This window comes from Nelumbo lutea, chromosome 1 (assembly GCF_056320005.1).
Source record: "Nelumbo lutea isolate HS-2025 chromosome 1, American lotus-T2T, whole genome shotgun sequence".
NCBI lineage: Eukaryota > Viridiplantae > Streptophyta > Magnoliopsida > Proteales > Nelumbonaceae > Nelumbo > Nelumbo lutea.
The window spans coordinates 169,358,027-169,373,302 of record NC_142684.1 but is presented as its reverse complement, the minus strand read 5'-3'; the positions used below and the strand labels follow the sequence as shown (position 1 = coordinate 169,373,302).

Here is a 15,276-nt window from a genome sequence, read left to right as displayed (position 1 = left end):
GGACTAAATGCAAAACTTTGGTGAAGGCCTATTGTAACTATGAAATTTGATGTTTCTAAATTAAAACATTTAATTCATCTATTACAACTTTGACCCAAATCCTTTTTGGTCTACCCCAACCTTTCTAACCCTTCAACTTGCAACAAACCATTTTTATCAAGGGTTTTATCAATGGCATTCTGCATATGACTACCATCTTTATCTAGTCTCTCATTTTAATTTTTATCACCTCATGGAGTTACATCTAGATTTCTTCAAATGGCTTCATGACCCTATCCATTTAAATTCTTCAACTCGTCCATCTTGGTATAATCCCCCCGATTTATATCCATGTAAATTTTGGTTTCCCCACCACATCAATACGTTTCCAAAGCATGTCAACGAACTTAATTATAAATTACTTCTCTTTAATTAAAACGCCATTCACATGCTCTTTGTGAGGGTTAGGAATACCAAGGCCTTATTTGCATCTCCATATGTATACTTGTCCAGGCACCAGAAAACGAACATGGATTTCTTTTTTAATGCCACCAAATGCACTTATCCAATCACCAGAAAACGAATGTGGGTTTATTTCTTTTTCATGCGACCTACCAACTTAAACTTATGCACCCCTACTTTTCAGAAAACAATCCAGGTCTAACAGTATCTAAGACCTTGATGCCCTCCCTATCAGACTCTTACTAGATTCCCACTCAATTAGATAAGATTATATCAAGCAAGTCTCAATGATGTACTTCACAATTGACGCCTACAGTAAGCGTATTATTGTGATTTGCTTGATATAAATTGTAATCTTATGCAACTGTTGGAATCATCAGGTTGAGCGCAGCTGGACTGAGTTGTTAAACTTTGTCCTTGTCTCACAAAGACATTGCAGAAGAAGCCACAAGCCAGTATTAGTTCTCTCCTATTGTAGTGCCTTGAGGTCTTGCAGGTTTTACTGTTTTAGTGATACAAAGCATTAAACCAGGATTTACCCTCCGAATAAAAATACTATGTTTACCATTTTAATCTCTTAAGGTCTTGCAGGTTTTACTGCTTCAGTAATACAAAAAATTACACCAGGATTTACCCTCTCCAAGTAAAAACACTTCGTTTATTTTAATAATTTTTTTAACCTCCTAAGACATCCCTTTTATCCCTATCAATCTACATTTGGTCGTCCGATACTATCTGACTAGTGACTAGGACTCTTGATGATCAGCTTATTTAAAATCGGACCTATTAACCTTACATTAATAATAATAATAATAATAATAATAATAATAATAATAATAATAAATACAAGGAGGGAATTACAGAGATGGAAGAGTGGAACATGGAAGCCACATCCAACCACTCTTTTCCCAAAACCATATCACCTTCTTATCACTTAACAATAGAACATTACCCTCTTCACATTCTCCTTGAGGGCTGGTAACGGCCTAACACCTGACTCCCCCATTTCCCGAGTAGTCCGGGCTGATGCTTGACAAACACCACCGTTGTCCTGCACATCTGGTTCCATGTAGAACCGAGCTCGAAATGCTGCTAAATGTGCATAATATGCAGGAGGAACTGCACAAGTAAATATCAGTTTGGCCATTTAGCAATTGAGATTAGACAAAAGCTGAATTCAGGTAAGCTGAGTGTGCATAGTTAATGATCAATTTTGATAATTGTGTTTGTATTCAATGCATGATATAGAATATGTAAGGAATTAGTAGTGTTCCTATTCAAGACATGAGCTAATGATCAATATTGTAAGAAATTGATAGTCCTACCATCTAATTTCTCCACTACTACAAGATGGTATATGCTCAATGTCAATCTAGAGAAAAGCTAACATTGCGTTGGTAAGAATAATTTATCCTAAAATGATAACCCCATAGCAAGTTTATTCCCTCTTTTCCATTAAGAGAGCTTAGACCTTTTTCTTTTGGGTAAGAAATCTTTAAGCACTTGGCTATTGTAATAAACAGCATTCGGGGGCTTCATGAATATGTTTGTCATTTCTCAAAGACTGACTTCTACAAAAGAATATGAAAGACAAACTACCAATACATCATCTTTTACATGGTCATGAGAGAATTTTGTAAAAGAACGACTTACCAACAGAGACAGAACGTGTACATCTTGCATACGTGTAACAAAGATTATTGGTCAAGGATTGAATTCCATCTGCTGTAAAATTATTCTCATCCCACAGAACATGGTAATGGGCTGGTCTACTCGTTCCCTGTCAGATGGCAAGGAAAATGACAGGTGAATTTAACTGCGAAAAGCACTCAACTGAGCTTAATTATAAAAGTGGTAAAGATGACGCCTTCATGTATTATGCTAATGCAGGCTATGTACTTAGCATTTTCCAACTATCACCTTGCATATCCAATCATTAATCCTATCATCAATAAGAATCATTTTTTTTTAAGGAAACAAATCAGAGGCATAAGGTGAAGCCCAAAAATGCTTGGGTATGTGGTTCACCTCTCTCATAAGGTGAAACCCAAAAAATCAGAGACATAAGGTGAAGCCCAAAAAAAAATCAATAAAAATCATTCAATATGTGGTTCATCTCTCTCATAAGGTGAAGCCCAAAAATCAGAGATCAATTATCAGAATAGATCAGAACAGCCCAGTGGTATATATTTCCTTCAGAATGTAGCTACAAAAGGTAGTAGGACACTATCATGATAAAATCCAAGTTACATTCTATCATTTTATGGGGTAACTTTAAGAAACAAGGTCGTTTGGTGAGGCCAGGAGGACTTAGTAGTAGACTTTTCATTTGTTTTTCCCCCTTCTCTTCACTTGTCTGATCCAAAATGAAACACCTTATTTTGTAAAATGTATTTCTAAATCAACAGAATGGTTCAAACGAATAAATACCTGAATTCCAGCATGGCTGCAGAGGTAAAAGTCAAACTCTGTAGGGTGACATATTTTAGAGTCAACCACTGTGCCTGAAAGAAAAAAAGAAAGAAAAAAGGGTTAGATGGATGATCCAAAATGGCCTCTTTATTTCCTAGCTATCTTTTTGGTATGCAGGAAAGTATAATTTCACTGTAGAACTTGAACTTTACCAGGTAAGATGTTTCCACTCTTGTCAGTGCTACTACGATCCTTGTGGTTGTTAGCAAATAGTCTTGTGTGATGTCTTTTTTGGACCACAACAAAAGTCACTGGTGGTTGGTAGTTTGGTTCTAGTGAGGCACAAGCCTATGCAGACAGGTAGTGTTAAAAAAATATTCTGATTTAGTTTTGGATAATTTTAATTAATACAACATGAAAGTTAACAAGACCCACCTTCCGAATTGCATCTAACTCATAGAGTAGAACTTGATAGAATTGCCCTTCACTCACACCATCCCTGCTCGAAATATCCTCACATAAGGCAAGAATATGTATATGAAAAACACATGAATGTATACGTATCATTATGTTCTCTATCAGTCAAATGGGTGACTAATTTTGATTGATGACTATATCACCATATTTTTTCATTATAGCAATTGCATTACAATATATCATAACAAGTAAGGCATAAACCCAGGGCAGCTCCAAATTAAACCCAACAATTAACCCAATCTTACTGCAAAGCCTAACCACAAATGACTGACACACTAAAACAAATCTTTCCTGACTACCCCTCCCCCACCAAGGGCAGCAGCAGAAAATGGCAGTGGAGATACATAAAACACATTAACTTTTAGCCTAAGAATTGAAAACATACTTACATTACAAGGAAATAGCCAAGTAACAACCCAGCTGACAAACATTCCACCAAAATCAAAAACTGATGTTTTGAATACATAACTACAGTTTATTAGGTCAACATTTTTTCTATTTTATGCTTAAAGGCTTATCAAGATAGAGCATCTAGGATTCTTGTCCTTAAAGGGTCCATGCCTTTTATTCATATGTATGACTGACACAGGACTGTCCATCTGATAAGGAGCCTTCTGCACCTGAGAACTTTATGGAGCCTTTGCCCACATCTGCTGTAGAAATGCTGACATCTTTTGCTAAAGAAATGAGAGTAATCTTTAGGCAAGGCAGTGCATGGCTATTGGTCTGCAAATTTCCAGTTTACGACATGGCTAGTAATGACTCTTTTGGGGGTTAACCTAAGTTGTAATTGTCAATGAACCCCACACAATGACCACTTTTATTACATGGATGGATTCCTAGATAGAATGTTCTAAGAATTGTATTAATTAAACTATTTTCGACATAATATTTACTGCTTTTCTAACTTGCATCTGTTGATTTAGCTATTTAATTGCTTTGTTATACTTGCATCCATCATATCAAGCAATAAATATATAACAAAAACATAATGACCCCAATCTTAAAATGTCAAAAAACATTTACAGCCACACAGGCTGGTTATGAGGTTGTAATTACTTGGTAATTAAGTCACTAAATTCCAACCTTATTTGCAAGAACTACACTCCTACTGTTGCAATGAATATTTCTTCACTTTTTTTTAGGAGAATCAGGATGAAGTAGTGTATATTAATATTAGGTTGAAGGTTTGCATGTCCTTAGAACATTGGAATAAAAATTGCATGATAATTAACAACTTCCATTGACCTGTAGAATATAATCCTTAGTGGCTTTTGCCCAGTTGCCTTCCGAAAGGAAATCAATAGGTCCCTACATTAAAAAGGAAGAATTAATTAGATGAGCATGATTTACATAATGAAAGTTAGGATGCAACCTGAGAGGGAGTTGTACCGAATCATTCCACCACTGACAGTGCCACGTACAGGATCATGCCAGGTTTTGTACAAGTCTTGTATGAGCTCTTGTCTATGAGCTTGGGCACAAACCAGACCAGCATATTTTGTGACTTCGGGCCAGTCTTGAGAAGCTACTACCTACAGCCAAAACTAACAACTGTCAGCATTCAAGATCTTGATTTGCCAATGAAGAGAAGAATTAAATAACTTTTAACACATTTGACTGATCTTACAGCAGCAATTGAGGGGCTGGAGTCTTCTCCATTTTCTGGATGAGTGACATCTGCTCCAAATATTATGGTTGGTATATCACTAACCAATGGTATCTTCCAGCTGATGGCATCCAAAAGAACAGTATTTCTTCCTCCCATCTGCAACAAGTGCATGGGAATATGTATGTAAAATGAAGCTCATATTTGTACATATGCATTTTTGAGTTCATATACACATTGATAATGTATTAGTGTATTACTATAGAAGTTGTTCGCACCTTAACATTGATTTTCAGCGCCACATTAGCCAGATACTGCTTGTTAATCTTGAAGACATGCTTTGTCAGACAGCATTGTGATATTAAACCTAGATCTGTTTCGCATATCCGCTTGAGATCACCTGAAAATAAAATAGAATTATGGAAAATATCAAATGGACTTCCTTACCGTTGTAATTCCAAAAACCAAGCTCAAAATATAACTTCATGAATCAAAGTCACGAAATATACAATAGCATATGGCATACCATATAGAGAACCATTGCTATCAGGTAGTATTGCTAGGAGTAGCTCCAACTCTTTCCCTTTGAGTTTGTTCATTGATGCATGATAAATGTGCTTCAGAGCCTTCTCTACTTGTTCGGGCTTTGCTGTATAGATTGGGATCACAGGCTCTGTATTGAATTCCTACAGAACAACATATATTATTAAAAAGAGCAAACCAACAAGTTCATTAATCCAAAAAAATGCAGAATTAGGATCATCTTCAAACACATCTCAAGATACGAAGCTCAGAAGTGAGAGTACTACCATGCCAGATATTTGACACATTTGAGCCAGCTCATTACAAAATCCACGAGCAACACTTTCTTGAACACTCCTTGAGAAATTGATGCATGCCCATCGGTTGACAGTGCTTCCATTAATCATTTTCTGTTTTTCAACGCAGCAGGAGACCAATGAATATAAGCTCAGAGGTAGAAGCAGTAATGGAAAGGAAATTAAGAATGAAAGAGGAATTTCTACGTCAAACCAAACTTGTGATACACGTACAAGTGGAAGCCATGAAAAAATAAAAAAGGAAAAGAAAAAAAAAAACGAAGACAAATCATAATTGCACCATATCCCATTTGAGCTATTTGTAGTGGTTTGAAGGGATGTGAGGATTAACCAAGAAAGCCATCGTTTGATAACTTGATATAAAAGAGAATGCAGAAAGGATTCTGATGGAAAAACTGGTATACAAGATTTGAAATTCAACTCAATGACAAAGGAGGACAGATGTCAGAACCACAGCATTGGAATTTTCTATTCATCATTTTCTTTTAGTTAATAGTCCTAATCTTTCTTTTTTCCATGTGGTAGTGGTGGGATTGAGGATTTGGAGAAGTTAGCCAATCACACTGAGTTTTTGAAGGAAGTTTCTATAACAATGCCAGACATGAAAACTAGAAAATACTAGCTCAAGTGCACTTATTGAATAAAAAAAATTCAAGTGCAACGAGATATACCTTGTTCATCATATTCCACTGACCAACTTGAGGTAAACAATCTTTTTCCTTCCCAGTATCATGATATTTCAGCTGCAGAATGGTAGAATCAGACTTTGACCAACTACCAGAAAAACTCTATATTTACTCTAATCAAATAATGGTGTTTTATAAGCTGTAGTACTACCCAAGGAGCAGGCAGAATCCGAGCCTCAACAGAAGCTAGCTTCTCACTGATTTTGATCCCAAACTCCTTTGCATATGCATCTTGGTCATAAGCATTATGTTGAACTGTCTGAAATTGTTTGAGAGGTTATCGAAAGTAAAATGTTACATTAAGCACATTAAGATACGGGTATTCATAAAGCATATTTCATGTAAAAGAAAATAATGGGATAGAATACTTGATTAAGTTTTTTTATATATATAATAACTTTATTGTTTTTTATTGATTGTTATAGATATTAGAAAAACTGACCTCTACCAACCAAGGTTCAAAATATCGATACAGGCCGATACACCAGTAGGTATTGGCCTGTATCGGTACTATTTTTATGTGTTTTTTTTTAAACTGGTTCAGAGGGGCCGATTTAAGGCTGGTCTGTCGTCTGAACCACTTGTCGACCCAAAACACCCCCTGTAGGGGCGTATCGGGAAGGCTCCAATACGATACGTATTGGCTGGTATGGGCCAAAATTTTGATCCTTGCTACCAACTACATTAAGATCTGGAAAGTTGATTGCAATTGGGAATTTGCTTTAATCAGAAGAAACCAAACATATTAAATTTAAAGAACACAGACATGGGAATCAGAACCCAACACATCTCCAAAAGTCTGACACAGCATGACAAAGAAATGATTCATGGATGCATCTATGGGTAAGTATAAAATATTAACAAGCAGTTATTCACTAATTCAGTTATATCAGAGATTCATATTCAAGAAAATATTTGAAAAGATATTTTAAATAAGCAAATAAAAAAAGGAAATTATTAGAAAATACCTGCAAAATGTCATTTTCCCGATCCCTAGGCCTTTGGCATGTAACTTTCAGAAGAGCAGTTATTTGCCTTTCATTCAGTCTTTTTGTATATCGCTGCCCCTCAACAATTTTGCAGGCCTAGTAAATCACAGTCATGCAAATAGCTTTTTGGACAAGATTCTAGACTTACAAACATCCTCCCACAAAAGTCAATATGCTGCACACATGTGATTATGAAACAATACTATCTTTACCTCCATTGGCAAATAGTTTGCCTTCTTCTGATTCCCAACTTGAAGGCAAGGAAGATGTGAATGTTGAATGGTGAAGCCATACATTTCTTGAAAATATTCAACTACCGATTTCATTGTTGATTTGTCATCAACAGGAAACCTGCCAGGTTCCATGTTGTCAATAATAGAATCACTATGAATGTGATGTGTTGATCAAGGAAATTGGCAAACAGTAATCCATGAATGCAAAAGGGAAAAAGTCAATGTAGTTCACTTTGTCATTCGGGCCTCTAGAAATAAACCTGAAATTCTTATAATGTAATTCTGAGCAAAGAAAGTGAAACATTGAAAAAAATAATTGTTTCCCTGCATAAATTTGAAATTTGTCAGATGAGGTGCTAGCTCCAAACCAGTTCACCAGTTTTGCCTTAACCTATTTCCATGGAACAAGTTTTAGCTCAATGGACCTCTCTGCTATTCCTGCTATTCCTATGCTCCTTTCTATTTGAGAATAGTCAAGAAAACAAGGAAGATAGTCTAAAAGATACATGCAAGATATGCGAAATAGACAGTGGAATGTGTGAGATAGAAGCATCTTACACCAGTTCTCTTGTAGGTTGTGATGTCAGTCCTGAAACTCGGTACTTTCTTCGCACATTTCCTCTATGAGTCACCTCAACTTTCACTCCCCTTAGAGCTTTTTTGATCTGAAACAAAGTTTCCATATAAAAGGTTTCTTAAGTTGAATAAAAGGCTATGAATACTGAACCCCAAAAAAGGAAAACAAAAAATGAAATGTCGAATTTAGCTACCATCAATTACACAAAACCAACAGTACCTTTACACGATCAGAATCAGACAAGGGCCTTGACAGAACATCCTTGCCCAGAAGTTGAGCAGCAAACTCAACTACAGGGAGAGGCTCAATAAATGCTGCAGATGACATATCTATGGAATAGGGGAAAAAAAGATGAAAATCAGGAAAATGAGTAACACGATAAAGTTTTGTTTGGTTTGATAAAAATAAGAGAGAAACATAAAATCACCAATATTAATTTCCCTAATCTCTCTCATTCTCCATCAAACCAAATACAGCATAGGGAAAAGAAGGAACGAGAAAAATGTATCATGTACTCATCAGCAATACTAATTAGGTGATGTTCACTCACCAATATTTAAGGACAAACCCATCTGTGTGGGTCTTATACTTTGGTAAAACCCACACCATGACTCCAATCCTTCCCCAAGCCGCTGTGGCCTTCTTATATCAGGAGAAAAGAAAGATCTCCCAACAGGGCAGTACCTTGAAATGCAGGAATTGTGAGACTAACAAGAACTCAGTTCGGTAGTGTCATGGATTTTGCACTAATGGGGATCAAGATAATAAGCTGTTTCAAGAAATAATACCTTTTAGTTGAGAGTTCTCTTAGTACAATGTCAAGAATCTGAAGAGCTTCCTGTGGGGCATCTGCACGTTTACCAGCTAAAAATTGGCCCAGATGGTGCAAGTCTGCTCGAGCAACAAATTTGATCACCACTTTATATTCTCTCTCCCTTCTGAAAAGACAAGAAAAAGGTTGTCAATGGGGGGCAGAAATACCTCTAAAGAGAACAACAAAAGAAGCAGCATAGAGACCAACAAAATTATAGTTATGAGAGGGAACAAATTTTATTTTCTCTATCTACTTCAATTGAAACTTATGACTCAGAGACTTCGAAGAGATAGAAGCAAGAACATTAAAAAAAGGGAAAAAAGAAGATAAAAGGATTAATTAGACAGTGAACCCTTACTTTGGACCACTGATTCCATCATCTTCATCCGCAAGTTTGATATTAAATTCCTTGGCAGCAAAGGGGAGTTCTCCTGCTGTGTATAGGCTCTTTCTTCCATCATATGCAGGCAATCTCATTCCCAAGTCCGACTCTCTATACAGTTTCACAAGCTCGGCCATGATAGCTCTACTCATAGACTTTGAAACCACTTCAGGAGTAATGGTAACCTGCAAGAAAAAAAAAAAAGACAATAAGAAGAATACAGATAAAATCCAGACTAAAATCTGATAATAGAACCAAAAGGAAAAGACAAGACTAAACAGGAAATCTAAAACCGAAGTGCCCTTATAATTCAATTCTCAGTAGAGTATAAGAAGAGACCCACGTGAAAATAAATGAATTTCCAGAGCTAGAAAAGAAAAATCCTACCCCATCTCTTGTGCAACTCAATTAACAGACTAGGAGAAGAAAACCCATCAAGATAGATAGCTTACATCATACTGGTTCAGGTCCTTGTCTGGTAACTCTGCAAAGAAATGGTTGGCTTTTACTATACACTTTGTCCCTACTTGACCGTACCCAGGCCTTGGGGCAAATCTCAAAGCTTTGCTTGAAGAAGGAAAAGCCATCTCCATTTCACAAACATGACCCCCATCGGAAGATCCACTTGAAATTTCGGTTGACAGAGTCTCAACAGAGTGACCTGCAACCGGTTTATGAGCAATGGTGCAGGGCCTGGAAGTTGGTCGCATGACAGAATCGCCTTGGTCGGATTTTCGGCCACCTCTTCCTCTCCTCCTACCTCTATTCCTTGAAGGAGGTGAAGGGTGTTGTTCAGCGGTAGTATTATGGGGTTCTTGACGAGGTGGGCCTTTGCCATTCTGAGCAGTTTTTGGTGTCTTTTGAAACGGATTCATGGAGTGGATTTGGGGTTTGATCACAAGGTGCTGCTCTGAGCTTTCTTTCATCTGTCTTACGGGCATGGCGGCTGAAATTTATATGCTTAACGCCGTTTATGCAAAAAGGCCTTCACGGCTTCACCAAGTAAACGACTCCGCCTTCTTTTATCTCAGGTTTCAGACAATCTGTACTGAGAATCCAAAAACAGGGAGAAGAAAGACATGTCAGAAACATAACTTCAATTGAAAAATAAGTAAATAAATGGAAATAATGATAACAATACATCACAATTATAAACAAAGAGGTGAAAAAAGAAGTGGAGATAAGGTCAGTCTTTGTTGCAGACTACAAGCTTTGCCATTCCTTCGCAAAATAAAATATCGAAATCTTTCACTTATGTTTCGGCAAAATATTTCAAACTAAATCAAAACCCAAAACAAGACTTCCACTCAAGTCTCTATTATCTGGGAATCAGAGAAACATGAGAAAGGGACAGGCAAAAGATACCCAAACATAAATTACAGTAAATAAAGATGCCCACTCAATTTTCAGCTGAAGAACTCATACACCCATCTAAACAAAGTCCCAAAACACGAAACCCAAAACCCAGGCTTGCGGCTGAAATTCAGCTCTGAGACTGAAAAATCATAAAGCTGAGTGTAAGGCAATAGTATCTGGTAATAACTAAACTTTCTCCCATTGCCTGTGGCCCTTCTCGGTGGCCAATTAAGCGTGAGCCCCGAAAGAAAGAACATGAACATCAACAGTTAAAAGACGAAAGCCAAAGCAAAGTTGTAGCCATGAGACTAACGAGTAATTCTTAACCGCATTTTCAACCATGTTATGTCAGAAAAAAAGAAATACATAGTTGCACACTACCCATTCTACAGAGAACATTGAGGCCGAGCCAGAAAGAACTATGAAGGAGAAAAATCCAATCCTCGACCCAATTTCTAACTTAACATCTCCAAAAACCAGAACAGAACATGCGAAAAACCAAATCCTAGAAAGGATAAAGGACTGACGAAGAACATTGAAAACCAGTAATCTCACCTGGTCAAATGTTCAAATTCCTTGTAATCCAACAAAATAAGACGAAATGAAAGAAAACGATAAGGAAACAAAAGAAGAGAAACATTTGAACATACCAGTTACAACACAACTCAACAAGAATTAAAGGGGCAGAAAGACAACAGTGGCTTTCATTGAAAAACCAATGCCCTCCAATCAAACACCGCGAAACTCAAAAGATAGCTGCCAGAGAACGTGAAGAGATGGAAAGAGTAGAGAAAGTGGAAACAAAAGATGGGTTTGTGGGGATGATTCAGAAAGAGAGAGAGAAGCGGAAGAGCTTATGAAACTCATACACGCATGCAATTGCTTTTGATTTTTTCTTTAACACGTGTAAAAGGCCCGGGAGGGCCTGCCTTGCTTTTTAATGGTCTTTCTCTCTCTCTCTCCCTCTCTCTATGTGTTTGGTTTTGGACTGACCGCGCAGCCTCGGGGACGTAACATGGACTCATGGAGAGAGAAAAGAATTCCATTTTTTAAAGAAAAAAGCGAGAGAAAGACAGTCCAAAAGAACTACTAGGGATCAAAAGCAATCATACAGCGAAGAAGAATAATTCGAACTTGCAGTCTCCCTCTCCTGCAGACCCATCCCCACCTCAACTCAACCCTCCTCCATACTCGTCTCCAATCTCTATGCACAACCAAAACTTAGGTATCCACTCACCATTCTCACCTTTGGATGTTAACGGTCGATTCGCCGGAATGAAATCAGAAATCACCTCCCCTGTGTTTGCAATTTTGTATGTTTTGGCTACTTTTCCGATTAAAGAATAAAGACGTGATGTTGTTCATGGCGAGCCACTAGACTGTTTTGCATTCTGTTACTAATGGATTAGTACTCGATAGGGTCTACACCGTTGGATGGTCCCTGTGAGGATTACAATGTTAATTCGAAAGTTTCTCTCTCCAGTCTCCACCCCGAAGTCTTAACACTTAAAGGTGGTACCTTTTGAGACTCAACCCCATGGGCCCCACTGATTGGGCTAAGATGTTTAATCATACATGAGTGCTGATTGTCTTCTAGCGCATTATCATAACATTTAGAGTACATGAACATCAGAACATCCATGGGTAATAAATACACAAAATCATTACTTCTGAGAGCACTTGAGAGTGGTGGAGAGCGAGAGAGACCAAGCTGCAAGCAGTATGGGCTTTGGCCTTTTTTTTTTTCAATTTTTTTAGAGTAAAATGCATGGACCACCCCCTCAAATTTCTGATACTTATGGTCAACTTATTTGAGTTCAAACAACTACTAACGCTTTCCATTGAACACATCAAATAATATAAAAACAAAACGAATGTAATGGTAATACCCTTGATTTGTCTCAAAAAAAAAAAAAAAAAACACAGAAATGGTGGGCAAAGATGTGTGATGTAAAATAAGAGAGAAGGGGTTAGTTGAGAAAAAATTTGTGAAATTTCTTAAAAAAAAATTCCTCAACTTTAATAAATATTAATAATTAAATAATAGAAATTTTCCTCAACTTTACAGGAAGTTGGGAGGGCTTTCGAGCAGCAGCATCCTGTGTTCCGAGGTGGGTCTCATTCAGAAAGCCATATTTGGTGAAAATTCTAAGGCCATTTGCTTTTTTAGGAATCTATTTATTCAGGTAAATGTAATTCATTTACCCGTCTTCTTTTTATTTCCCAAGTACTATTAAAATGAGTAATTTTATCTCTTCTAAATGTTGGCAACTTTTTATCATGTGAGAAAGTTATTTATCTAAGGAAGATAAATTTTTTATTTATCCCATATAAATATGAACAAAGAACATCAATCTCTTATTCAATGAGAACCAAAATTCCATTGACCAATTTTTCCCCTCTCAAAAAAAAAAAAAGAAGAAAACCTTAAAAGTCAGAAACAAGGTTCTAAATATCAAAACAGGCCAATATGCCTATAGGGTGTATCGGCCTGTATCGGTGCTTTTCTTGTGTTTTATTTATTTTTTAAAATTGGTTCAGAGGGATCATTTTAAGTCTCAGCTACCCTTTGAACCATGACCTGACTCGATGCACCCCTTACAGCCCCTATAGAGACATATTGGGAAGGCCCCGATACGATATGTATCGGCCGATACGTAACGATATTTTGAACCTTGATATGAAACATGATATTCAATATCGGTGGTTTTTAAGTAGTAGCTCCACTCAAACATAGAAACCCTCCCAAACGGAACCTCAATTACAACTCAATGTCTTAATTACTAAAATACAAAGCAATAAATCATTCAATTCAACAATTTCAACAATGAATATATCATGTATTGTTTGTCGTGGGGTTTGCAAGGTCAATGTACCTCACTCCCATGGCATGAGTGAGGCCATTGAAGCCATTATTGGGCAGATGGAACATTGTACCGCTTAGCATTGAACACATGATGGGAGACTATTGAAGAGATTGAGTGCATTTTGAGGCAAAAGGTTGTAGCTGAAATGATGGGAGTATTGAAAACCATTGGGATTGTGAAGGACAACCAAACCATTGTTGAAGAGATAGAACTGTGTAATGTATTTCTACATATCACTAGATGAACATCTTTTATTTAACTGTTATTGGCGTCTTTGTCCTAACAAACAGGATAGGAGATTAGGAGGCTTGTCTTTAGGCTTAATTCTCTCTCTCTCTCTCGATGAAAAATCAACATCTCTTGAACAAACTCTTGGGAATGGGATATGATTCTCTATTTTCCCCTCTCATGCAATTTTCTGTGCCAAAATAAATGATATTGCAGAAAACTCTTTTCAATAATTTTCCATATTTATAAAGTTGACGCCCACTAGGTTATAAATCCCCTTTTGTGTTCAACATTTTATTAAGTGTACATAAATTAAATATATTTATTTTATATTCTTTTTCTTTTTTTTATTAGGAAAGGAGCTTGGTCTTTTAGAATTATATGTTATCCGAAACCCAAATAGATCAAGGATTAAATAAATTAAAAATTAAAAGGAAATTATTGTTTCCACTTTCCAGCTTCATTAAAAAATAGAAATACAAAGAAAAAATAAAAACAAACTTTGTTTTTTTATATTCACCAAACAATAATGACATCTAAAAGAATGGTAGTGAATGTCTGAAAATTCATTGTAGGAGTAATTTTGTAGAAGTTGAATGTAAAGATGACATAGTAGGCACAAATTTCAGTTGGAAGATTTCTTTTCTTTTTGGTAAAGGTTTTGCTTCACATTCATTTGTTGTAAAGAAAAAATTTAGATGTGCCCCTATCACTATCACTATCACTATTTTTCTCCAAAAAAACTCTTTTTATCACTTAGTTACAACTATTTTTAACTCCATTTTTTCTTAAATGCATATACAGAGGAATGTTGTGGCTGTATAAGTATAATCCCCCCTTATGGGTGGAAAGGAAACAAGATTTTTTTTGTATTTACAATATTTTATGTTACGCCATCTCTAATTTGCAAGGTGTCAACAAGCTGATTGGTAAGGTCTTCCATAATTGTGGTGGAGACTTGAGATCAAATTTCACTTGCACCTGAGTTAGGGAATGGATTACCGCCGTTGTACAGCCCTTCAGAACATACAAAAAAACAAAAAAAAAACAAAAGGTAATCAAGTAAGAATACCATTCTTTTGGATGCAGCATAACATCGAGCAGGTTATATGCATTCAAGATTGATCATGACTCGTGAGTACAATGAATTGCGCAATGCAACCTTGAAATTTTCTGCTCTGCTCCCAACATTAAAACCTTATCCTTGGGAGTTGCGATCCCAAATTCCTTTTTCCTTGTTCGGGTGGAGCAATTCTATTTTAGGAATGAATCTGAAGAGGCTGTGGCACAATTTTAGAAATAAGAAAGGGGTTCTATGCAATTTGAATTCTTACTTTTCATTATTAAATTAAAAAATAGAAAAAAC

At 36.5% G+C, this 15,276-nt stretch overlaps 1 protein-coding gene across 6 annotated transcripts; it reads right to left on the bottom strand.

Moving 5' to 3' along the window:
* Positions 1 to 1,248: 1,248 nt before the first annotated feature.
* Positions 1,249 to 12,293, bottom strand: LOC148879098 (protein argonaute 10-like). Of its 6 annotated transcripts, none has more exons than XM_088960485.1 (22): positions 12,062 to 12,293; positions 9,912 to 10,507; positions 9,436 to 9,644; positions 9,052 to 9,201; positions 8,814 to 8,947; positions 8,483 to 8,592; positions 8,245 to 8,351; positions 7,666 to 7,804; positions 7,433 to 7,549; positions 6,616 to 6,723; positions 6,450 to 6,521; positions 5,749 to 5,871; positions 5,466 to 5,625; positions 5,218 to 5,339; positions 4,961 to 5,098; positions 4,723 to 4,865; positions 4,579 to 4,641; positions 3,289 to 3,352; positions 3,066 to 3,201; positions 2,872 to 2,945; positions 2,095 to 2,221; positions 1,249 to 1,560 (listed from the first exon to the last, which is right to left on the bottom strand). In XM_088960485.1, the coding sequence occupies exons 2-22, from the start codon at positions 10,398 to 10,400 to the stop codon at positions 1,376 to 1,378; spliced, it is 2,970 nt and encodes a 989-aa protein (XP_088816611.1). In that variant the 5' UTR covers positions 10,401 to 10,507; positions 12,062 to 12,293; the 3' UTR covers positions 1,249 to 1,375. The 6 variants fall into 6 exon arrangements, with proteins under 6 accessions (XP_088816611.1, XP_088816610.1, XP_088816606.1 ...); XM_088960484.1 differs by having other exon boundaries at positions 12,053 to 12,093; XM_088960480.1 differs by lacking the exon at positions 12,062 to 12,293 and adding an exon at positions 11,466 to 11,684.
* Between the last annotated feature and the right edge of the window lie 2,983 nt (positions 12,294 to 15,276).